Source organism: Jaculus jaculus, chromosome 12 (genome assembly GCF_020740685.1).
Source record: "Jaculus jaculus isolate mJacJac1 chromosome 12, mJacJac1.mat.Y.cur, whole genome shotgun sequence".
Classification (NCBI taxonomy): Eukaryota; Metazoa; Chordata; class Mammalia; order Rodentia; family Dipodidae; genus Jaculus; species Jaculus jaculus.
The window spans coordinates 41270432-41295259 of NC_059113.1; the positions used below are offsets into that span (position 1 = coordinate 41270432).

The 24828-nt window shown below is 40.5% G+C and overlaps 1 protein-coding gene across 3 annotated transcripts in view; it reads right to left on the reverse strand.

The window, feature by feature from the left end:
* Positions 1-24828, reverse strand: part of Ndel1 (nudE neurodevelopment protein 1 like 1) — a 49730-nt gene that overhangs the window by 18746 nt on the left and 6156 nt on the right. For 2 of the 3 annotated variants that reach the window (XM_004663149.2, XM_004663150.2), the window contains exons 2-6: positions 18573-18670; positions 16719-16872; positions 13237-13385; positions 11577-11713; positions 7975-8148 (exon numbers count right to left, since the gene is read on the reverse strand). In XM_004663149.2, the coding sequence (XP_004663206.1) occupies positions 7975-8148; positions 11577-11713; positions 13237-13385; positions 16719-16872; positions 18573-18658 (700 nt within the window). In that variant the 5' untranslated portion in view covers positions 18659-18670. Of the gene's footprint in view, positions 1-7974; positions 8149-11576; positions 11714-13236; positions 13386-16718; positions 16873-18572; positions 18671-22222; positions 22240-24828 lie in introns of all 3 variants that reach the window. The other variant, XM_045131800.1, reaches the window with a different exon arrangement.

Below are 24828 nucleotides of genomic sequence, written 5' to 3' on the forward strand. Positions count from 1 at the left end.
GCGGCAGCGGTGGTGCCAGGTCTGTGGGACCACAGCTGCCAGGCTTGGCTTGCCCCACAAGAAAAGCCAGTGCCCAGCTCCAGAAAACAGAACAGCAGTCCAGCGATCCAGCCAGCCTACTTGAACCCACAGGACACCAAAGAGGGACGCAAGCAGAGTGCGCAATCACTGAGACCAAAATCATCCAAAAAGGTAACTGAGATTGTACCAGGGAAGGGTCTCACTTGGTCACAAGCTGACTTGCAACTCTCAACAGGCCAGAAATCTTAACCTCTTTGTTGATAGAGGATCTGGTTGTTATAATACCCACTCTTGCATAAATACTCGGTGCTGTTTTTCACTGAATGTGTACATTGTTTAGTTAAATTTTAGAATATATTTTGTTCCACTCAGCCTACTTGAATACTCCCATAGCAGGCAAACCCAAACCCTAGGAACACCTTTGTAGATACTCTGAGAGTCTTGAGAGCCACACCTAACACCTTCAGCTCCTACCCTGAAGATATATAACATCAGATCAATTGATATAGCTAAGAATACCCAGCTAACTAGAAAATCCAAGCATTAACTTAATCCAAGATGCAAAAATATATACATTATAACACAAGAAACACTAAAAAGCAAGACAATATAAATCCACCAAAAAGAATTAATGCATCAGAAATGACCTCCAGTGAGAACGAGTTAGAGGAAATGCCTAAGATTTCAAAAGAATGATTGTAAATATGTTTAAAGAAATCAAAGGAATCAAAGAGAAAACCAAAGGAATCAAAGACACAGGACATCAATTTAATGAAATAACGAAGGCAATACAAGACATAAATAAGGAAATAGAAATAATAAAGAAAAACCAGTCAGAATTACTAGCAATGAAGGACATAGTTAATGAAATAAAAAAAACTCTGTAGAAAATCTCATCAGTAGAATGGATGAAGGAGAGGACAGAATATCTAAGCTAGAAGACCAGGTGGCAGATCTAATACAGTCCAACAAAAAAAAGACAAACTAATAGAAAAGTATGAATGAGAATTTCAAGATATTCGGGACACTATGAAAAGATCACATAAGAATTCAGGGCATAGTAGAAGGAGAAGAATTTACTCCAAAGGCATAGTAGGCGTCTTCAACAAAATCATAGAAGAAAACTTCCCCCAAGTTGGGAAAGAGGTGCCAATGCAGATAAAGGAAGCCTTTAGAACCCCAGCCAGACGAAACCTGGAAAGAACCTCTTCTCGCCATATTATAATCAAACTACCAAACACACAAACCAAAGAAAAAATACTGAAAGCAGTTAAAGAGAAAAATCAAGTTACCTACAAAGGCAAGCCCATCAAGATTACAACAGATTACTCAACACAAACTTTAAAAGCCAGAAGGGCTTGGAGTGATGTATTCCAAGTTCTGAAAGATAGCCACTGTCAACCATGGTTACTTTATCCTGCAAAGCTATCCATTCAAGTAGATGGAGAAATAAGGGCATTCCACAACAAAAGCTGGTCAAAGGAGTATTTGAAGACAAAACCAGCTCTGCAGAAAATACTTGAAAGAATCCTTCATGGCAAAGAGAAGTAAAAGCACACATACAAGGAACCTGGAAAAAACAAATAATACTCAAATACTAGTTAACAAAAAAGAGCAAAGGTAGAACTAGAACTACAAAGAAAAAAAAAAAAGGCAAACATAAATACACACCTTTCAATAATATCTCTTAATATCAACAGCCTCAATGCCCCAACCAAAAGACACAGGTTTGCAGACTGGGTTAAAAAGCAGGAGCCTTCAATTTGTTGCCTCCAAGAAACACACCTTTCTACAAAGGATAGACATTATCTTAGGGTGAAAGGTTGGAAAACGGTGTTTCAAGCAAATGGGCCTAGAAAACAAGCAGGGGTTGCTACCCTAATATCTGACAAGGTAGACTTCAGTCCAACATTAGTCAAGAAAGATAAGGAAGGTCACTTTATATTGATTAAGGGGACACTCCAACAGGAGGACATTACAATCCTAAACATATATGCACTTAACATGGGGGCTCCCAAATTCATCAAACAAACACTATTAGAACTAAGGTCACAGATAACAACAAACAGTGGTAGTAGGGGACTTCAACAGCCCACTCTCATCAACTGACAGGTCATCCCAGGAAAAAATAAACAGAGAGACATCTGGACTAAATGAGGTCATAGAAGGAATGGACCTAACAGATATATACAGGATATTTCATCCAAATGCTGCAGCATATACATTCTTTTCAGCAGCACATGAAACATCCTCTAAAATAGACCATATATTAGGACATAAGCAAATCTTAACAAATACAGGAAAATTAAAATAATTGCTTGCAGTCTATCTGACCACAGTGGAATCAAACTACAAATCAATAGCAAGAAAAGCTATAGGTCATACACAAAACCATGGAAACTAAACAATACACTACTAAATGTTGAATGGGTCAATGAAGAAATCAAGAAGGAAATCAAAAAATTCATAGAGTCAAATGATAATGAAAATACAACATACCAAAATCTCTGGGACACAATGAAGGCAGTTCTAAGAGGTAAATTTATAGCTTTAAGTGCCTATATTAAGAAATTAGAAAGGTCACAAGTAAACGATCTAATGCTTCACCTTAAAGCCTTGGAAAAAGAACAACAAGGCAAAACAAAAATCAGTGGACGGGAAGAAATAATAAGGATTAGAGCAGAAATTAATGAAATAGAAACAAAAAAAATCCAAAAACAAAAACAAAAAAAGGACTAGAGAAATGGCTTAGCGGTTAAGCTGTTTGAATGTGAAGCCAAAGGACCCCCAGGTTCAATTCTCCAGGACCCATGTCAGCCAGATGCACATGGTGGCACATACATCTGAAATCTGTCTGCAGTGGCTAGAGGCCCTAACATGCCCATTCTCGCTCTGTCTGCCTCTCTGCTCTTTTCCTCCCTCCCTCCCTCCCCCCCCATCTCTCTCTCTTCCCTTGTAAATAAATAAAATTTTTAAATATTATTTTTAATAAAACACTATTTCAAAGTATGGATAAAGTATAGAATGGAGTTAGTGTAAACAAGCTTAAATATTCTACATGATGCATAATTTGCACTACATTAATTTTTCATTATTACAAACAATGCATTAAGGACAAAGACACTTAAGACATCTAAACAAATATTTCTGAAATTCCTAAAATTAAAGTTTCTGGGCTGTAGAGACTACCTGTAGTTCTCAAGGTCAAAGAGCAGTCCTAGCTCTTAAATGATATACATGTAAAATTGACACTAGAAGAATATATGAGGAACTTTTTAATTTTACATTTACATCATTTAAGAGCTAGGGAGATGGCTCAATGTTAAATCATTTGCCTAGCATCCAGGAAGCCCTAGATTTGATTGCCAACACTGGGAAGGAAAAAAAAAATACGGATCATTTATTGTACCTATAACTTACTGTACATGAATACATCTTAGTTCCAATGAACTTTTAGTCTATTCTAATTTTATGCTACTCTAATTTTGTGCTAATTTTATGTTTTTACAAGGTAGGCCTCACTCTAGGCCAAGGCTGACCTGGAATTCACTGTGTAGTCTACCCTGAGACTACATAGTGAATTCCAGGTCAGCCTGAGCTAGAGCAAGACCCCATCTCAGAGGTTAAAAAAAATCTCCAGAACCCACATAAATAGCTGGATGTAGCCCTGTAACCTCAGTCCCTCAAGTGACAGCAGAGACCATGGGCTCGCCCAGGCTCACAAAAACAGCAAGCTCTGACACCAGTAAAGAGCCTCTGGCTCAAAATAAGAATGGTAAGAAGAAAGCATGCCTTTAGCTATAGCACTCAGGAGGCAGAGGTAGGAGGATCAACCTGAGTTCAAGGCCAGCCTGGGACTACAGAGTACATTCCAGGTCAGCCTGAGTGAGACCCTACCTCAAGGAAAAAAAAAATTGGGGCATAAGACTATTAACATTCCAGCCACCACAGACAAGTGACCCCTCCCCTCTGCCACAGGCAAGTTCATGGAGCACTGCAAGGGCACACACACACCCCACACACTCCACACACACAAAATAAGGTCAAAAGAGTGAGGAAAACATCCAACATAGAATTCTGACCTACACACACACACACACACACACACACACACACACACACACACGCCCAGCCCACACACATACAAACATGCATATATATCACACATATAAGCACACAAGAAAGGGAGATTATATTGATACATATAAAATAAATACTTTTTTTAAAAAAAAGAACTAATTTTGGATTTCTATTAGGTCAATTATATTTGTACTACATCAACAAAATTCACTAATGCTTCCTTCCCAGTTGAAGCCAAACTTTTTGTAGACAAATGAAATATCAACTCAAACATGGTCAATCATGTTAACATTTTCTACTCCTTCAACGAAAGTTTTTTTTACACTAGCTAAGACATTAGAGATATAAGAGAAGTTTAATTTCTTTCTTTTTTTTGGTTTTTCAAGGTAGGATTTCATTCTAGCCCAGGCTGACATGGAATTCACTATATAGTCTCAGGGTGGCCTTTAACTCACCATGATCCTCCTACCTCTGCCTCCCGAGTACTGGGATTAAAGGCGTGCACCACCACACCCGGTGGCAAGTTTAACTTCTTTTTAAAACATGCCTGAATGCACTTTCCCTCTTTGGTTATTAGAAAATTCCTCATTTAAAAAGGGACGGAGGGCTGAGTATGGTGGCACACACCTTGAATCCTAGCACTCTAGCACTCGGAAGACAGAGGTAGGATGATCACCATGAGTTCAAGGTCACCCTGAGACCGACATAGTGAATTCCAGGTCAGCCTGAGCTAGTGTGAGACCCTACCTCAAAAAAAAACAAAATAAATAAATTAATTAAATTAAAAAATAAAAAGGGAGGGAGGGATTGGAGTGGTGGCACATGCCTTTAATCCCAGGTAGGAGGATCACCTTGAGTTCAAGGCCACCCTGAGACTACATAATGAATTCCAGGTCAGCCTCAGCTGGAGTGAGACCCTACCTGAAAAACAAAAACAAAAAAATGCTAAAAGGGGGGAAAGGCCTTGAGAAGTGGCTCAGCACTTAATCCAATTGCCTGCAAAGCCTAGCAACCTGGGTTCAATTCCCCAGTATCCACGTAAGCCAGATGCACAAAATGACACATGCATTTGGAGTTCATTTGCAATAACTAGAGGCCCTGGTGTCTCCATATTCTCCTCTCTCTCTCTCTCTCAAATAAATAAATTATTAAATAAATTAAATATGGTAGGCATTTTACAGAGGGATTATTGTTTATTTTCCTTTTTCTAATCTTATTTACCATGAGATTCAAATAAAAATAAAATAAGGTGCCAATGTGATATAAACAAATGGTTATATTTTTCTGAGTATGGAATTTTAAGTCTCATGTTTCTCTATTCTCAATTTTTATGTTTTAGATATTAAATCTGCGGGGGTTTGTTGTTTTTTTTTTATTGCTGTCGCTGTTTTTTTTGGGGGGGGATTGTTTGTTTTTTCAAGGTAGGGACTCACTTGAGCCCAGGCTTACCTGGAATTCATTATGTAGTCTCAAGGTGGTCTTGAACTCTGCCTCCCAAGTGCTGGGATTAAAAGTACCACCACGCCTGGCTTAAATCTGTGCTTTTAAGGAAAGTTACCTTAAACATATTTCAAGAGTACACATTATAAGCATGAGATGGAATGAAAGTCTACTTTACAGAGATCAGCTTTTGAACCTTGCCACTGATTTCCCTAACCTCGTGCTTCTCATCACTCTTGGGCTAGTTTTCATGTCATCAAACTGCAGGGATCCAGGGCATGGAAGCTTTCTGGCTGAACAATGTTCCTACAATAAGCTCTAGTTTAAAACTTTGGATAAATATCATCCCCAGTTTTATCATAAATAAATATCATGGCCTGAGGTTGACATCTAATTCTGTGCTAGAGCAGGCTGGCTATACATCCTGTTGCTTCCCCAAGTCCCCACATAAAAACTCCAGTGAGCTAAAAATGAATGTACTCTCCATTAAAGTGGCAATCAATTAGCCTATTAATTGCTATTATTAGTGAAATAAAGGTTCTTAGACCTTACCTGTATGATTCTAGTTGATAGTATAAAATCAAAACTTTACACCTGGGACTATATCTAGTAGTAGAGCATGTGCCCAGCATGCAAAAGCCCTAGGCTCAATCCCCAGTAGTACAAGAGAAAAAAAATAAAAATAAAAAATAAAAAAAGCAAAAGTCTCTGGACATGGTGGCGCTCATCTTTAATCCCAGTACCTGGGAGGCAGAGGCAGGATGATCACCATGAGTTCAAGGCCTCCCTAAGACTACATAGCGAATCCAGGTCAGCCTGTGCTACAGCAAGACCCTACCTCAAAAAAAAAAAAAAGCAAAAGTCTATCAGCACTGTGATTCCAATAATTGTAAAGTGCTTAAAAATACAACTAACTACTCTAAAAACTGACAATGAAAGGTTGGTTTTGTTTTGTTTACTTTTTGTGATTTGTCAAAGTAAGGTCTCGTTCTACCTCAGGCTGACCTAGAATTTACTCTGTAGTCTAAAGGTGGCCTTGAATTCACTTGGATTAAGGTATGTGTCACCAAGCCCAACTAAAAGTTTCTTTTTTTTTTCTTTGAAATATTTTTTTTATTTATTTGAGAGAGTGTAAAAAGGAAAGAAGCAGACAGTGAGTATGGGCATGCCAGAGCTTCCTGCCACTGCAAACAAACTCCAGACACATGCACCTCTTAGTACATCTGGCTTTACATGGATAATATGGAAATATGACTGATATAATCTACATATTTTCTGCTCTATGGCCACAGCAGTAACTCAACAGTTAGTACCTTATGGCTAACTATGTGGTATTTTCACACACTCGATGAAATTTCACCTCACAGTAAGTCCAAAATAAGTTGCTCACTTGAAATACGGCTAATGCAAGTTAGAAACTGAATTTTACATTTGGTTTTATTTAAATTAATATAAACCAGGCCTGGTGGTGCACACCCTTAATCCCAGTACTTGGGAAGCAGAGGTAGGAGGATCATGGTGAGTTCAAGGCCACCCTGAGACTACATAGTGAATTACAGGACAGCCTGAGCTAGAGTGAGACCCTACCTCAAAAAAATAAGAAGAAGAAGAAGAAGAAGAAGAATAAATTAATATAAGTTTAAATAGTATCATGTGGCTAGTGGCACATATACGAAGAGCTCACTGCCCTAACTGCCCAGACCAAAAGTCTTCTCATATCACACTGCAAGAAGAAAGCCTATATTTTAAGAGGGGCAGGAGGACAGCTTCGGCTTAAAATGGAAGAAGCGAGAGCATGGAGGTAGCTGAAATATGGTCTGCCAACCGCTGAAACAAATTGGAATTGACAGTTTTGGGATTATACTCTCAAGTTCTATCTAGTGGCTCCAAAATGACTGCAAATCTTAAGTGATATGAAAGTCAAAGGGGGAATATGGGGAGAGGGAAGTCTGGAGGGTAGAAGCAGGGTGAAGGGGATAGGGAGATGAGACACAGGAGGGAGAGTCTTAACCAAAGCTTTTATTGTGTATTAATAAAGAATTTTTTAATTAATTTAAAAAACTCAAAGAAAGAAGGAATTTCCCCCCCCCCCCCCGAGGTAAGGTCTCACTCTAGCCCAGGCTAACCTGGAATTCGCTATGTAATCTCAGGGTGGCCTACCTCTGCCTCCCAAATGCTGGGATTAAAGGCGTGGGCCACCACGCCCAGTTTAAGAAGTCTTCTTTTTAGCCCTCAACTTTTTAAAATCTTAAATTGCTCTTGACTAAATGCAGGCACTACATATGAATGACCTATGAAAATAACCCCTGCCTTGCTTCACACAGCACTAAAGGCAAACTCTGAAACTGCAGTTATGGTTTATTCCTTAGCATCCCCTGCTACATCAGCAAACCCTAACCTAACATAGGCCCAAAGAAAAGAGACCTAACAAACCTTTTGGTGAAGGGAAACTATTTTCTGTTCCTTTGCCAACAGGAGTTGCTGGCAAGGAGAGGGAGGCTTGGACAGCAGAATCCATCTTCTCACAGTCTAGAGTTGGAGAACTGGGAGCTGACTTTCGGGTCACTTCCTGTTGTCGTTCCCGAACTGCTAGCTCTTGCCTTAAATCTGTAAAACATTGCAAACAAAGGCAGCAATACTGAATGGAAGGAACAATAAACAAAGTCACCTGGAAATGTTATGAAGATGTTCTTCCTAGCCAGGCATGGTGATGCACTTGGGAAGTGAAGGAACACAAGGATGTTCAAGGCCATCCTGGCTACACTGTAAATTCAAGATGGCCTGGACTACCTGAAACCCTGTCTCAATTAAATTATTTTTTTATATTTTAATTTTTTTGTTCATTTTTATTTATTTATTTGAGACTGACAGAGAAACAGGCAGAAAGAGAGAGAGAGAGAAAGAGAGAGAATGGGCACGCCAGGGCCTCCAACCACTGCAAACAAACTCCAGATGTGTGTGGCCACTTGTGCAGCTGGCTAACATGGGTCCTGGGGAATTGAGCCTCGTACCGGGGTCCTTAGACTTCACAGGCAAGTGCTTAACCACTAAGACATCTTTCCAGCCCTTTTTTTATATTTTATTTTTATTTATTTACTTGAGAGAGAGGCAGAGAAAAAGAGAATGGGTACACCAGGGCCTCCAGCCACTGCAAATGAACTCCAGATGCATGTGACACACTGTAACATCTGGCTTACATGAGTCCTGGGGAATCAAACCATGGTCTTTTGGCTTCGCAGGCAAGCGCCTTAACTGCTAAGCCATCTCTTCAGCCCCTGTCTCAACAACAACAACAAAAACATCCTAAAGTACTATTTCTCCAAAACATATTTCCTATTTAATAATTCCCATTATTAAACAGAAGTAAGAGAATAAAAATGACAACTATACAGTATAAATGAATTCTTAGACCTTAATTTTTATTCTTTTAATATTTTATTTATTCATTTGAGAGACAGAAAAAAGTAGATACAGAGAGAATGGACACACCAGGGCCTCCAGCCACTGCACACAAACTCTAGATGCATGCACCACCTTGTACCTTTGGCTTTACATGGGTACTGGGCAACTGAACTTCAATCCTTAGGTATTGCAGGCAAGCACCTTAACCAATCAGCCAGCTCTCCAGCCCAGAATTTAAAATTTTTAAAAACCTCAGACAGCAGTTACCATGCCGAAATGCAAAAATAAGTTTCCAGAATAGAACTCACAGTGTGCCTAAATGACACAAAATATTCTTTGTCAATTCATTTGCTTTCCCTTTTTTTTTTTTTGTTCTTCAGGGTAAGGTCTCACTCTAGCCCAGGCTGACCTAGAATTCACTCTGTAGTCTCAGGGTGGCCTTGAATTCACAGTGGTCCTCCTATCCCTGCCTCCAGAGTGCTAGGATTAAAGGCGTGAGCCACCACACCCAGCTTGTTTTTTTTTGTTTTTTGTTTTGTTTTTTTTTTGAGGCAGGGTTTTGCTCTAGCCTAGACTGACCTGGAATTCACTATGCACTCTCAAGCTGGCCTCAAACTCACAGCAATCTTCCTACCTCTGCCTCCCAAGTGCTGGGATTAAAGGCGTGCTCCACCATGCGTGGCTCTTGCTTTCCCATTTTGAAAGGATATAGTTTAGAGGTTATTGTAAAATCAATGAAGTCAATTTTTATAATTTAAAGTGGGTGAATTTTTTTAACTTTTTATGTATTTATTTATTAGACAAAGAGAAAAAAAAAGGACCTCTAGCCACTGCAAACCAATTCCAAATACATGTACCACAGTGTGCATCTGGCTTACATGGGATCTAGAGAATCGAACCTGGGTCCTTAGGCTTCACAGGCAAGCACCTTAACTGCTAAGCCATCTCTTCAGCCCAGGTGGATATTTTTTTAACTACCACTATAAAATTTTTTTCCAATAGTGATTTTTTAATTAATGCTTGCTTTTAAAATTATGCAACTAAGCCGGGTGTGGTGGCGCACGCCTTTAATCCCAGCACTTGAGAGGCATAAGTAGGAGGATTGACTTGAGTTCGAGGCCACCCTGAGACTACATAGTGAATTCCAGGTCAGCCTGGGCTAGAGTGAGACCCTACCTCAAAAAACCCCAAAAAAAAAAAAAAAGAAAAAGAAAAAGAAAATTATTCAACTATTTTACAAACTATTTTCTTATGTTATAAACTGATACAAAATTATCTCACTTCTGGGAAAGAGATATTTGTAACAGCCTTTTTTCCCAAGACCCAACAGATGCAAGCAACCCAAATGCCCACCCATGGAGGAACAGATAAAGAAACTGGAAATGTTGATGGAACATCTATTCAGGTTTAGGTTTTTTTTTTAGGTGTTTTATTTTGTTTGAGGGGAGAGCACTGTAGTTTCCCGCTAAGTGTTTGGTGGGTGGGTGGGGATATGTGTGTACGTGAATGTTCGTGTGTGAGAGTGTAGGTGACCATATGATTTGACCCACATGCAAAAGTCAGAGGACAACTTCACTTCAGTCCTCGCCATCCACATTATTTGGGGCACAGTCTCTCATTGTTCACCACTGTGTTCACCAAGCAAGCTAGCCTGTGAATTTGTGGGGGATTCTATCTCACTCCCTCCTTGCGGTATGCAAAGTGGAATTCATAGGTACTTACACTGCACTGTCCAGATTTACAAGGTTCTAAGGGTCCAAACCCAGGTAATAATATATACATGGCAAAGTATTTTTTCCACTAAGCCATCTACCCATCCAATTTAATTGGGTTCTTGTTGTTGTTTGGAGGTGTTTGTTTGTTCGTTTAAATTTTTATTTGCAAGAGAGAGAAAATGCACGCACCAGAGCCTCCAGCCACTTCAAGCCAACTCCACATGCATGTGCCACCTTGTACAGCTGGCTTACGTGGGTGCTAGGGAATCAAACCTTGGCTCGAGACTCCATTCCCCAGGACCCACGTTAGCCAGATGAAGAAGGGGGTGCATGCTTTTTGTTTGCAGTGGCTGTAGGCCCTAGCACGCCCATTCTCAATCTCTCTGTCGCTCTCAAATAAACAAATAAAAATGAACAAAAAAAAATTTTTTTTAAGTAAAACTAGAGCTTGGGGCTGGAGAGATGGCTTAGTGGTTAAGGCATTTGCTTGCAAGCCTGATGGCCCAAGTTCGAATCCCCAGTACCCACATAAAGCCAGATCTAAGGCACATGCATCTAGAGTTCATTTGCAGTGGCTAGAGGCCCTGGTGCATCCATTCATTCTCTCTCTCCCTACCTACCTATCTCTCCTAATTGCAAATAATAAATTAAATTAAAAATAAATTTACCCATCACTCAACAGGCAGAGTCTAAGGCCACCCTGAAACTACATAGTGAATTCTAGGTCAGCCTAGGCTACAGTGAGACCCTACCTTGAAAATCAAAAGCAAAAAGTACCTGAAAAGAAACAGATCTGAGAGAATAGCTTACCTGCCCTGCACTTGATCCCCAGCACCACCGAAAAGGTTGCTCTTTGACCTTACTCTGGTTTTTGATAACAAATCAATGGAGAAATATTCTCTAAATTATAAACCTTACCTCTTGCTTCATCCTTTAACCTCTGTACAGAGACCAACAAAGATTCCTTTTCATCAAGTTCACTTTCTAAAAATGCATTTCGTTCAATGGCTTGATTTAGCCTTTGTTCAAAGTCTTCCAATGAAACTATTGTTGCCCTTTAAAAAAAAAAAAGTCCATGAATTAAATAAATAACATGAACAGATAGTACAAAAGGAAATAGTTAATCTTCTGCCTTTCCTGACCAGCCAGCCTGACCCCACAGAATGATCTCATCCCATTCAACCAAAATTTGCATGCACCTACTCTGTGGCCCTGTCAGGCTAAGCTATATATTATAGAAATAAAATTCTCTAACCTTATGTTAGAATTCTGAATGCTAACTCCAATTTTATCAGTTCCTGTCAACTTCCAAAATGTCTCTCCAATAGTTTTCTTCTTTAGTCTTCAGCCCCTATTTCCCCCATTCTTCTATCTTAATTCTTTATCTGTCATCTGAGTTACTCCTTAATAATCCTGTATCTCTCTACTTCCAATTTCTCATTATTGTCTTCTTCAATCACAATCTGATACTCTTTATTCAAAACAAACAAACAAAAATCTTAAAGAGACTCAAACATAATACACAGAGTTCTTCAAAACCTGGTCCAAGCACCATCCAGTCTCTCATCTCATTCAGGCACACAGTCTCTAGATCAGTTGATTAAGAGTGACCTAGTAATTCTTCAACCATCCTCCTTCCTCTCTGCCTTTGCACCTGTCTCTTCACTTGGTTAAATTCTCATCCTCATCAGGTGTGGTGGCGACACCTTTATTCCCAGCACTCAAAAGGCAGAGGTAGGAGGATCACCAGCCCAAGACTGTATGAATTCCTGGTCAACCTGGGCTAGAGTGACACTACCTTGAAAAACCAACAAATAAAAAAAGAAACCTCTTCCTCCTTGCAGACTTAGACTTAGCTCAAATATCTGCCCCAATTCTTACAAGTGCTCTGTTTGTTCCCACCTCTTTGCCCTGGAGCAGCCTATACAATTCTTTTTACTACAGCACTTGCAATAGTAAATGGTAGCTATAAGCCCCAAGCACAATGACTACCTTAGCTCTTATCTTCAACCCCAGCATCTTGACACTTGGTGCATATTAAAGAAAAATATACTGTGTGATAATTATAAAGGAAAAGAAATTAAGTTTGGAATGATTAAGAAACAACGAATAAGAGACATGAAAACCTGGCACAAGCCACTGTAGTATATTCTAGAAAACTATAATGAAAGCAGTGATTTAGGAGAATAAATCAGTCAATACCAAAACTGAAAAGACTAAAAATGAAAAGGTAAGTGCTGAATCCTGGTTTAAGATGAAACCTACAGAATATGTGGTAGTACTGAGAATACACAGGGAAGATGAAGGGTTGAGACACATCTGTTTTGGATTTTGTTTTTTAAGACAAGGTCTCACTCTATAGCCAGGCTGATCTGGAACTTACTATGTAGCCCAGGTTGGCATGGGAAGATAAAGACTTTGTTGGGCCCTTTTCATTCAACAAACTATAGAAAACAAGAAATGCCACAGGAAAATGTTCTGTCACTAAGATCCAGGTAAGTACAGAAGCCTAACAATGAACATTTTAATTGCTGACAGTCAACTCTGGTTATACTCACAAATGCAAGCCATCCTTTACCTTTTTGCTCTCTCCAGGTCATCATTGGCCTGCTCCAACTCTCTGACATACTTATGCAACTGCTCCTTAATAGCCCGGGTCTGACTTAAATCATCTTCTAAAACTGAGACCTGCTTATAGCTCTGTGCATACTGATGTTCTAGTTTCTCCTAAAGGAATAGGTACAAAGAAGAAAGAATGTGTTGTTAATATACAGTCATCTTTTTGTTTTGTTTTGAAGGTAGGGTCTCACTATAGCCTAGGATGACCTAGAACTCTTTAGATCCAGGCAGGCCTTGAATTCACAGTGATCTTCCTACCTCTGCCTCCCTAGTGATGGGATTAAAGGCATGTGCCACCACACCTGGCTAGGCATCTTTTTTGTTTTTCTTTTGGTTTTTCAAGGTAGGGTCTTACTCTAGCCCAGGCTGACCTGGAATTCACTATGGAGTCTCAGGGTGGCCTCAAACTCACAGCAATCCTCCTACCTCTGCCTCCCAAGTGCTAGGGTTAAAGGCCTGCACCACCACACCCAGCTTTAGTCATCTTTTTAATAAAGAATTTAACCCAAGGGGCTGGAGAAACGGTTTAGTGGTTAAGGCATTTGCCTGCAAAGCCAAAGGACCCAGGCCCAAGATCCACGTAAGACAGACACACAAGGGGCACATGCATCTGGAGTTCGTCTGCAGTGGCTTGAGGCCCGGGCACGCCCATTATCTCTCTCTCTCTCATTGCAAATAAATAAATTAAATTAAAACAAATTAGCCAGGCATGGTGGCACACGCCTTTAATCCCAGTACTCGGGAGGCAGAGGTAAAAGGGTTGCCTTGAGTTGCAGGCCACCCTAAGACTACATAGTGAGTTCTAGGTCATCCTGAGCTAGAGTGAGACCCTACCTTGAAAAAAAAAAAAAATTTAACCCCAGGAGCTGGAGAGATGACTTAGCAGTTAAGGCACTTGCCTATAAAGCATAAGGACCCAGGTTTGATTCCCCAGTACCCACATAAGCCAGATACACAAGGTGGTACATGCGTCTGAAGTTTGTTTGCAGTGGCTGGAGGCCCTGGCATGTCCACACTCTTCCCCCTGCCCACCTCTCTCTGTGTCCCCCCTTCAAATAAATACTTATTGCCAGGTGTGGTGGTGCACACCTTTAATTCCAGCACTCGGGAGGCAGAGGTAGGAAGATCACTGTGAGATGGAGGCCATCCTGAGACTACATAGTGAATCCCAGGTCAGCCTGGGCTAGAGTGCAACCCTACCTCGAAAAACCAAAAATAAAAAAAAATAATAATAATAAATACTTTTAAAAAGAATTTAATCCAAGTTAAAAGAAAATAAAATTGTAGGAAGTTGCCTATAATCTGAGTTGATCATATCCCTCTACTTTTTACTGATAACCTCCTCCATGTAGACCAACTGAGAGAAAGCTGGAAGAAGCCATTCTACATGCAGTTTAATAGGAGAGAGAGAAATCACCAGTGAAGATACTCAACAGTGGACACTGCAATCCTTATAATTGGCCAGCCAGGCCAAATGAGCCAATGGGTACAATAGTGGCACCTCTGTCATGGTAGAAACCAACTGCCCTCCAACTGGACTGGAGGCCCGCTCCATGGGAGGGAATACATCCCTGATACTGAAAAGTTAAAACAGGGGTAGTCATGAGCCCTAGGGGTGTAACATCTGCTGATGTCTGGAAAAATGTATATTCTATACTTATCAAACTGCCCAGTAAGCACTTCTCTTAATATTTATACCCTTATATTAATGCTACTCTCACTTTGGGTAGAGAATCTTCTCTTTTCAGATGGCAGTGACCTTGGGATGACTCAGAAGGTATCATGGTGCTGCAAAGAAGTGACTGGAGTACTGAGTAACATCTCGATCACACCTTCCAAGGCTCAGGGTCTAATGCAGAAGAAGTGGCGGAAAGAATGTAAGAGCCAAAGGAAGGGTAGGACTCCTTACAATGTGCTCCCTCCAGATATAAAATGGCTTGGATATCCATGACCTCATAGTGCTTGACACTACCTACACAAGACCATCATAAGAGGAGGAAAAGATCATGACATCAAAATAAAAGAGAGACTGAATGAGATGGGGAGGGGATATGATGGAGAATGGAATTTCAAAGGGGAAAGTGGGGGGGGGGGGTATTACCATGGGATATTTTTTATAATCATGGAAAATGTTAATAAAAATAATAATATAAATAAATAAAAACTAAACAGCTGGGCGTGGTGGCACACGCCTTTAATCCCAACACTTGGGAGGCAGAGGTAGGTGGATCACCGTGAGTTCCAGGACACCCTGGACTACATAGTGAGTTCCAGGTCAGCCTGGACTAGAGTGAGACCCTACCTCAAAAAAAAAAAAAAAAAAAAACAGCTAAACAGACACATCCATTCTAAAGTGCCTTTACTCATACAAAATGTAGATAATAACCATTCTCTCAGAAAACTAACAATAATGTCTCTGAAAAGTCAGATAGTAAAACCTTTCCTTAACCTCATGGGGGAGCCTCTGGGTTGCAAACTGAGTGCAGCCCAAGGTATGAGTAAAAGCAGATTGCCAAGTCCCCTACCCCTTACCTGCCTTCTTCGACCCTTCCAAAACCCATCTGCTCCCAGCAGAGATACTCCCAAGCACTTAGATAAAGCAGATGATAAGCAGGGGAGGAAAGGATTAATCCTTTTACTTCAAAAATTTCCCCTCTTTTGGTGGGGAGGGGGACTAGGGATAGAAACCACATGTTAGGCTAGCTCCTTCCTGAAAACTCCTTTTTGAAGGGAAATTTCTAACCTAAATTAAATTTCAAAAGTTAAAGGGTTACAGTAACAAAATAAATTCAAGTGTTTTGGGGGTTTTGGAGGGAGGTTCATTTTGTTTTGTTTTGAGGTAGGGTTTCACTCTAGCATATAAATATATTTTATATACATTACATATATTTATATAAATATATTTACACACACATACATATAAAACCAATATATATATTCTGATTCTTTAGTTTGTTCAAGCTAAGGTCTCACTCTAGCTCAGGCTGACCTGGATTTCACTATGTAGTCTTAGGGTGACCTCGAACACATAATGATCCTCCTACCTCTGCCTCCAGAGTGCTGGGATTAAAGGCATGCACCACCACACCCAGCAATATATATTCTGATTATTTTTTTAATGTTTTATTTTTACTTATTTGAGAGAGAGTGAGAAAGGCAGGGAGAAAGAGAATGGGTGTTCCAGGGCCTCTAGCCACTGCAAAGGAACTCCAGACACATGCACCACCTTGTGCATCTGGCTTATGTGGGTCCTGGGGAATCAAACCTGGGTTCTTTGGCTTTGAAGGCAAGTGCCTTAACTCTAAGCCATCTCTCCAGCCCTATATTCTGATTCTTTTAAAACTATTCAAATATTACATTTCTCACCTTTTTCTTTTATATTTTAAATGAATCTCAGCACACTACTGTACCCAGTACAGTAGCTTCTACTGCCAAAATTACCTTTAATGTCTCCACTTCATATTTCAGTCTTTGGTTATCAGCTTGCAGATCTCTGTTTCTTTGTTCAGCTTGTACTAATTGTGCCTCCAACTCTGCTTCTAATTCTCTGCTTCCTTCCTGGAATTCAACTAGCTCATCCCGAGCTTCCTGGAAGCTAATCAGAAGCAAATTGGGAAAGTTGAGTAATAGTTTGCAAGGACAGGGTCATCTCAAGGTATTATTGGTTCAACAAATTTTGCCTGAAAACTAATGTCCTAATAAAAAGTTTTCTGTTTTGGGGGGTAGGGTCTTGCTCTATCTAGCTCAGGCTGACCTGAAATTCACCCTGTATTCTCAGGGTGGCCTCGAACTCTCAGCAATCCTCCTACCTCTGCCTCCCAAGTGCTGGGGTTAAAGGTGTGCACCAGATTTATATCTGTATTTGTATTTTTCAGGATCCAATAAAAATGATTTATAATCCCATAAAAGACTCACAAATCAGAAATTACTTTATTTATAAAAGGTTCAAAACCATTCGCTTCTTCCTTCACAGAACTTAATAAGGGGAGGGATGTATCTTTATTGTCACAAAAGTAACTTAAATGGGAATTACCATCAATTCTGTACATTAGACGTCAGCATATTCTCACTAGTTCAATATTAGATAGTTACTGCATTCCTCCCATCTTATTTCACTTAGTGCGCTAATACGTTTTAATAATGCCACAAACTCGTTTAATACTTAATACTTAAATAACTTCCAATATAATTGATTTCCTCTGTCATTTTATTTAATTTTAGATAATTAAGAACATTCTGGGGGCTGGAGAGATGGCTTAGCAGTTAAGACGATTGCCTGCAAAGCCTATGGACCCACTTTTTTTTGGGGGGGGGGTTTCAAGGAAGGGTCTCGCTCTAGCCCAGGCTGACCTGGAATTCACTATGCAGTCTCAGGGTGGCCTTGAACTCATGACAATCCTCTTACCTCTGCCTCCCAAGTGCTAGGATTAAAGATGTGCACCACCACGCCCGGCTAGACCCACTTTTGATTCCTCAGTACCCACGTAAGCCCCAGTATCCACAATGCACACAGCAGCACACGCATATGGAGTTCATTTGCAGTGGCTAGATGCCCTCGCACACCAATTCTCTCCCCCCTCCTTCTTCCCCTCCCTCTCTCCCTCTTCCCCTCTTCTCTCTCTCTGTCATAAAAATAAAAAATAGCTTTTTAAAAAAAGAACATTCTGAAAGGGTTCCATAGACTTCCCCAGTCAGTGAAAGCATTAGTAACACAAAACAAGATAAAGAACCCTGCCAGATACACAGCATCTCTATCTACCAGCCTGAGAGAGTGACTGGCTATGCTGACAATGGAAGAGCAATGAGGTTTGATAAGGCTTAGTTAACTCTGTTAACCAAAGTAGGAACACAGATAAATATTTTAGGAAGATTCTATTTAATAAAAGGAATTGAAGACTAAGTAAATACAAATTTTATCAAATGTTCCATACCCTTAAAGCTTGGCTGGCCCTACACACTAATGATGAATGCCTGAAGAGAACTAAAATCTATTTTAAGCATCTTCAAATGAGCAAATGATGAGGTAGAACCAGTACACACCCAGCAGGCTAAAGATAGCCCAGTCTAGTGATAAGTTAACAGGAGGCAAATTATCAGAAGTCATACAGGCACTAGGATTTCCTGCTATCTCAATTTGTACAAAATAAAGATTTCTGGCATTTTATACTTCTTAAATATAAGTAATGTTTTAACTTTTTATACAATCACAATCCTAAATCTGAACATCTAAATTTAGCATTATTAAAAAAAAAAAAAGCTAGACATGATGTACTTCAGCATGCCTTTAAACACTACCTTTGCTTATACTTCAAGGAAAGTTCCTTCCAATAAGCAGTTTCTTCCTTTAGACTTGAAAAATCTGGTATCTCTTCACCATCCATGATCAAGAAAGCCTGTGCCACATCAAAAACAAACATAAATAGAGAATACAAGAATCAGTATGGCAGTGACGCATTTTGGAAGGAGTTAAACATGAGTGGTTAGCACTGGCACAGAATCAGACACGACATCATGTTGCTACCTCACTCAGGGTCAACCAACATTATGGATGAGGTCATGACAGAAGATAATAACATGTCCTTTGGTAAGGCACTTTCCCTAACAGCCCTGGGTTCTGAGTGACTTGACCCCACAGAACCACCCTACACATAGAGTTCTAGCAAAAGGCTTATATGGTCAACTGGTCTTTCAGGAACCAAATGACAGAAATAAACATGTCAGAGATGTTGCTACCAGATGCCCTTCCCTGTTGTAGAATTACATCAAAACACCTTGAGCCAGGTGTGGTGTCACATGCTTTTAATCCCAGCACTTGGGAGGCAAAGGTAGGAGGATCACCATGAGTTTGAGGCCAATCTGAGACTACATAGTGAATTCCAGGTCAGCCCAGACTAGAGCAAGACCCTACCTTGAGGAAAAAAAAAAAAAAAAAAAACACCCACTTGGGGCCTGGCAATGTAGCTCAGTTAGTCTTGACTAGCATTCACAAAACTCTGGATTCAATGCTCAGCAATTAATAGATGTCATAGCACACACCTATAGTCCCAGCCCTAGGAGGTGGAGGCAGAAGGCTCAGAAGTTCAATGTCATCTTAGCTATATAGAGTTCAAAGCCAGCTTGGGCTACATGAGACTGTTAAAACACACACACACACACACACACACACACACACACACACACACACACACACAGGGCTGGAGGGATAGCTTGGTGGTTGAGATGTTTGCCTGCAAAGCCAAAGGACCTAGGTTCTAGTCCCCAGGACCCACATTGGCCAGATGCACAGGAGGATGCACACATCTAGAGTTTGTTTGCGGTGGCTGGAGGCCCTGGAGCATCCGTTCTCTCTCTTTCTCTCTCTCACCCTCTTTCTCTGTCAAATAAATGAATAAATAAATAAAATATTGAACACACACACACACACACACACACACACACACACACACACTCCCCAACTTGGGACACTTTATGCCAAGTGAAATCACCAAAAAATCAGGTACCACATTCCCAATAATTTATTACTTCAATATTTCCAAAAACTTCTCTTAGCTATCCTTTACTCCAAGATTACTAGGTCCACACTTCAGTATCTTTATCTTGGTTCAAGGTATTCACAGAGGGATTGGAATCCAATTACTTGATCTTGCCATTTGGACTGGCTAACTGAAACTATCAATTGGTTATCAGGGTAGATTAAATACCAAAACATTTGCCCACTCAAGAATTATATTTAATCATGGAAAATGCTAATAAAAAATAAATAAATAAAAATTTTTAAAAAAAGAATTATATTTAGCTGGGTATGGTGGTGCCCACCTTCAATCCCAGCCCTCGGGAGGCAGAGGTAGGAGGATCGCCATGAGTTTGAGGCCACCCTGAGACGACATAGTTAATTCCAGGTCAGCCTTGACCAGAGTGAGACCCTACCTTGAAAAACCAAAAAAAAAAAAAAGTACCTAAGCTGGGCATGGTGGCACAAGCCTTTGGTCCCAGCACTCAGGATGCAGAGGCAGGAGGACTGCCATGAGTTCACGGACACCCTGAGACTACACAGTGAATTCCAGGTCAGCCTGAGCAAGACTCTGCCTTAAAAAAAAAAATAAAAATAAAATGTGTGTGTGTGTGTGTCATCATTTATTTGAGAGGGAAAGGCAGAGAGAAAGAAAAGAGAGATGGCTTAACAGTTAAGGTGCTTGCCTGCAAAGCCTAAGGACCCAGGTTCGATTCCCCAGTACCCACATAAGCCAGATGCACAAGGTGGTACATGCATATGGAATTCGTCTGCAGTGGCTCTAGGCCCTGGCATGCCCATTCTCTCTCTCTGACTTTCCCTCTCCCCTGTCCCTCCCTCTTTCTCTCAAATAAATAAATAAATGAAATATTTAATTAAAAAAATATTCACACTTTTTAAAGAGCGAGAAGCCATGTGTGGTGGTGCACGCCTTTAATCCCAGCACTTGGGAGGCAGAGGTAGGAGGATCACCGTGAGTTTGAGGCCACCCTGAAGACTACATAGTTAATTCCAGGTCAGTCTGGACCACAGTGAGACACTACCTCGAAAAAACAAAAAAAAAGAGAAGGGGGAGAATGGATACAGGCATACCAGGGCTTCCTGCCATTGCAATAGAACACCAGAAACATGCACCACTTTGTGTGTCTGGCTTTACATGGGTACTGGGGGATCAAATTGGGGCCGTCAAGCTTTGCAAGCAAGTACCTTTAAACACTGAACCATCTCTCCAGCGCCCCTGCCTCATGTGTCCTTTAATGCTCTATTGAAAATGTTTTTCCAAAGTGTCCCTCAAAGCATCATCACAACATTTAAATCTATAAGCCCAACCCTAAACACACTAATTATAAACTCATTCATGGTCATTAGTTCCTAAATTTGGTTACATGCTACCATTTGAACACTGACAAATATTTATCAGTGTGCAGCTCAAATGTTCAACTGCAAACATATTATCCAATAAATGAGGGTTTCCAGCATGCTATAAAAACCAGGGGCAACATGAGGAACAAAGTTCTGCTGCTACTGACATTGCTCAATAAGAAACAAATGAAGAGCAATAAAAGGTTAAGGCTCTCTTAGTGCCTTGAAGGCAAAATCTAAATCTATCTTGTTATAACTACCATTTGTATTGATTTTCCTTCATTAATCTTCATTTTCCCTCATTATTCATTATCTTTCCTTCACTATTCCTTCTTTACTTTCAAAATATCACTTTCCTTTATTAACATCTGAATTCCTTCCATGAATGAAGGAAGAAAAAGATGTGTGGCACTTTATTTCTACTTCAAAATGAGTTAAGTGTATAAAATTCATCATTCCCAGTTGTATAAAATCATCAGGCTAATGTATGCCAAGCTACAGTCACAGACACATCAACCAATGAGACTTGCTAGGAAGAACCTTACAGAAGCCACTACACATCGGTGGCCTCAAGCATCATCCAGCCCTTCAGCCAGAAGCACAGTAGCAGGAATATGAAAGTCTTAGGTAAAACTAGTCAGACCTGGTGGCACAGGCTTATAATCCCAGCTACTTGGAACACTAAGGCAAAAAGATTGAAAATATAAGGCCTGCCATGGCTGGAGTGAGTTGAAGAGCAGCCTAGGTAACCAGTGAAACCCTGTCTAAAAATAAAAAGGGTTGGAAAGATGGCTTAGTGGTTAAGCGCTTGCCTGTGAAGCCTAAGGACCCCGGTTCGAGGCTCGGTTCCCCAGGTCCCACGTTAGCCAGATGCACAAGGGGGCGCACGCGTCTGGAGTTCGTTTGCAGAGGCTGGAAGCCCTGGTGCGCCCATTCTCTCTCTCTCCCTCTATCTGTCTTTCTCTCTGTGTCTGTCGCTCTCAAATAAATAAATAATGATAAAAAATAAAAATAAAAAAAATAAAAAGTAAAGGGAAGATTGGATATGTAGCTCAGTGGCCAGAGTGCTTACCTGGCATGTGTAAGGTCCTAGGTTCAATCCCAGATGGCACAGAAAAAGAAGATGAAAAGGAGGAGAAGCATTATCATTACTATTACAAGAACTCAGCAAGGCTATCCCCCACACATTTCCTGAGGCAGTTACAATAGAAGAGAGAAAATGATGACCTGGAGGCATAGGATACAGGACACAGGGATTCTGTGGGCCATCAGACCCACTGAGTAGCTCAGACACAGGGATAGATAGATACAAGAAAAGGGGGTAAATCAGAAATCACACAGAATAGGTTGACTGAGAGATTGTTTAGCTGTGAGTTCATCTTATGCAAGGCCATTAGTTTTCTGGCACTTAGCAGAAAAGCAACTGAAAGCCTTGGGAAGGATGGAAGTGGGGTGTAGCACAATACCATGACTTCAGTCCTCAGAAACATACACACACACACACACTTGGGGAAAAGCAGTGTAAGTCTTTTAATATTTATCTGGGGTGGAGAGATGGTTCAGCAGTTAAGGAGCTTGACTGTAAGCCTCAGGACTTAGGTTTGATTCCCCAGTACCCACATAAAGCCAGATGCACAAGGTGGTGCATACATCTGAAGTTCAATTGCAGTGGCTACAGGGCCTGGTGCACCCATTCTCTCTGTTTCTTCATTTGCCTCTTTCTCTCTCTCTATCAAACAAATAAATAAATATTTTTCATTTATCTGTTTATTTAGAAAGAGAGAAAAGGAAAGTGAGTGAGTATGAGTGTGCCAGGACCTCCTGCTGCTGCAACTGAACTCCAGATACATGCACCACTTTGTGCATCGGGCTTTACATGGATACTGAGGAATCAAACCTGGACCTTTGCAAGCCAGTGCATTTAACCACTGAGTACTGCAGTTTACAAAATTTTAATGATTTCAAATCCAATTTTTTGACAGACTTATATTACTTTATTTTATTTATTTTTTTCAAGGTAGGGTCTCACTATAGCTCAGGCTGACCTGGAATTCACTATGTAGTCTCAAGGTGGCCTCCAACTCACAGTGATCCTCCTATCTCTGTCTCCCAAGTGCTAGGATTAAAGGCGTGAGCAACCACACTGGGCTAGATTTTTTTTTTTTTTAATTTGACAGAGAAAGAGGGGAATGGAGGGGAGGGAGAATGAATGGGCACAACCGGGTCACAAGCCACTGCAAACAAACTCCAGACACATGTGGCCCCTGTGCATCTGGCTAACATGGGTCCTGGGAATCCGAACCTGGGTCCTTTGGCTTTTGCAGGCAAATGCCAAAACCCTTAAGTCATCCCTCCAGCCCTAGATTTATGTTATTTTAAACAATTCAGTAAGTTCAATAACTCTACAGCCATCAGTAAACTTTCTATTTTTACCCTCAAATTTGTTGAAAGTTTTATCTGCTGCTCTACTGAGGTTCCAAAACTTGGTAAACAAGTTTGTCTTCTTTGATGCATTGTTGGATCTCTGCAGACACTGATGATAATACCTCAGCCTTGTTCTTCCCTGTGTGAATACCTGTCTTTTTAGCTTATTTGGCAGTCATCTTAGAACCCTAAATATTATCATCACACCTTAATTGTCCTTAGACTACAAGTCTCTGAACTTGTTCTACTGTGGTACTGGACATTTTACTAACCAGTAGTGTACCTTTTTCTTGGGCTTTCTAAACCTTTTGTTATTATGCAGCATTTGATAATGTTGCTGATTGGGTGATCAATCCATGGTCATGTTCCCATGGAAGCTCCTAGTGAATGTTAAATACTTTTCAGAGCATCTACCATTTTCATTGGGTTTTTTTTTTTTATTTTATGTTTTGTAAGTATAGTTATTTATTTCAGAGATAGAGTATGGGCATGCCAGGGCCTCTTCCCACTGCAAACAAATTCCAGATGTATTGGTGCATGGGTACTAGGCAATCAAACCTGGACTGGCAGGTTTGCGAGCAGGTGCCTTTAACTGCTGAGCTATCTCCCCAGCCCCATTTTCATTGTTTGAATGTGGAGGAAATTCTTTTACAAATAGAGCCAAGACTGTTTATCTATAACTATTATTCACATGCCTACTCTATGTCAAGGTGGTTTTTTGTTGTTTGGACTCATTTGTACAACACAAGAGTGTTATGCCCAGATCACAGAGTCCCCAAAGACCACCAAGAGAGTCGGACATGTAGCACCAAGAAAGTCGGACATGTATGCGACAGCAAAGAGCTTTATTTCAGGCTTAAGCTTGGGCTCCAGAATTTACCAACACAGTGGGTCTGTCCAAGAGCCCTGAATGGCGATTGGGAGACTCGGCTTTTATCAGGATTCAAACAGGGGAAAATGAAAAAAAGGAATTTCCAGCTTGGCAGTTACATGATTGGTTGACATTTAGCAAAAGTATACATGTTACAAACTGATTGGTTACACCACAGCTGAGGAACATTAAGCAAACTTACTTATGACCACAGGAAGGTATAACATCTACTTGGTCCTTTCCGATTGGCCCGTACTAGGGGTATGGGGCAGTTTGTGGTTTTACCAGTAACTCTTATGTCTTGACTAGGAAACAGAAACTTAGGCCTACTAAGATTGTGAGGCCTGTCATGGTGTCATTCTAGTTTGGCCCTTCAAAGAGAA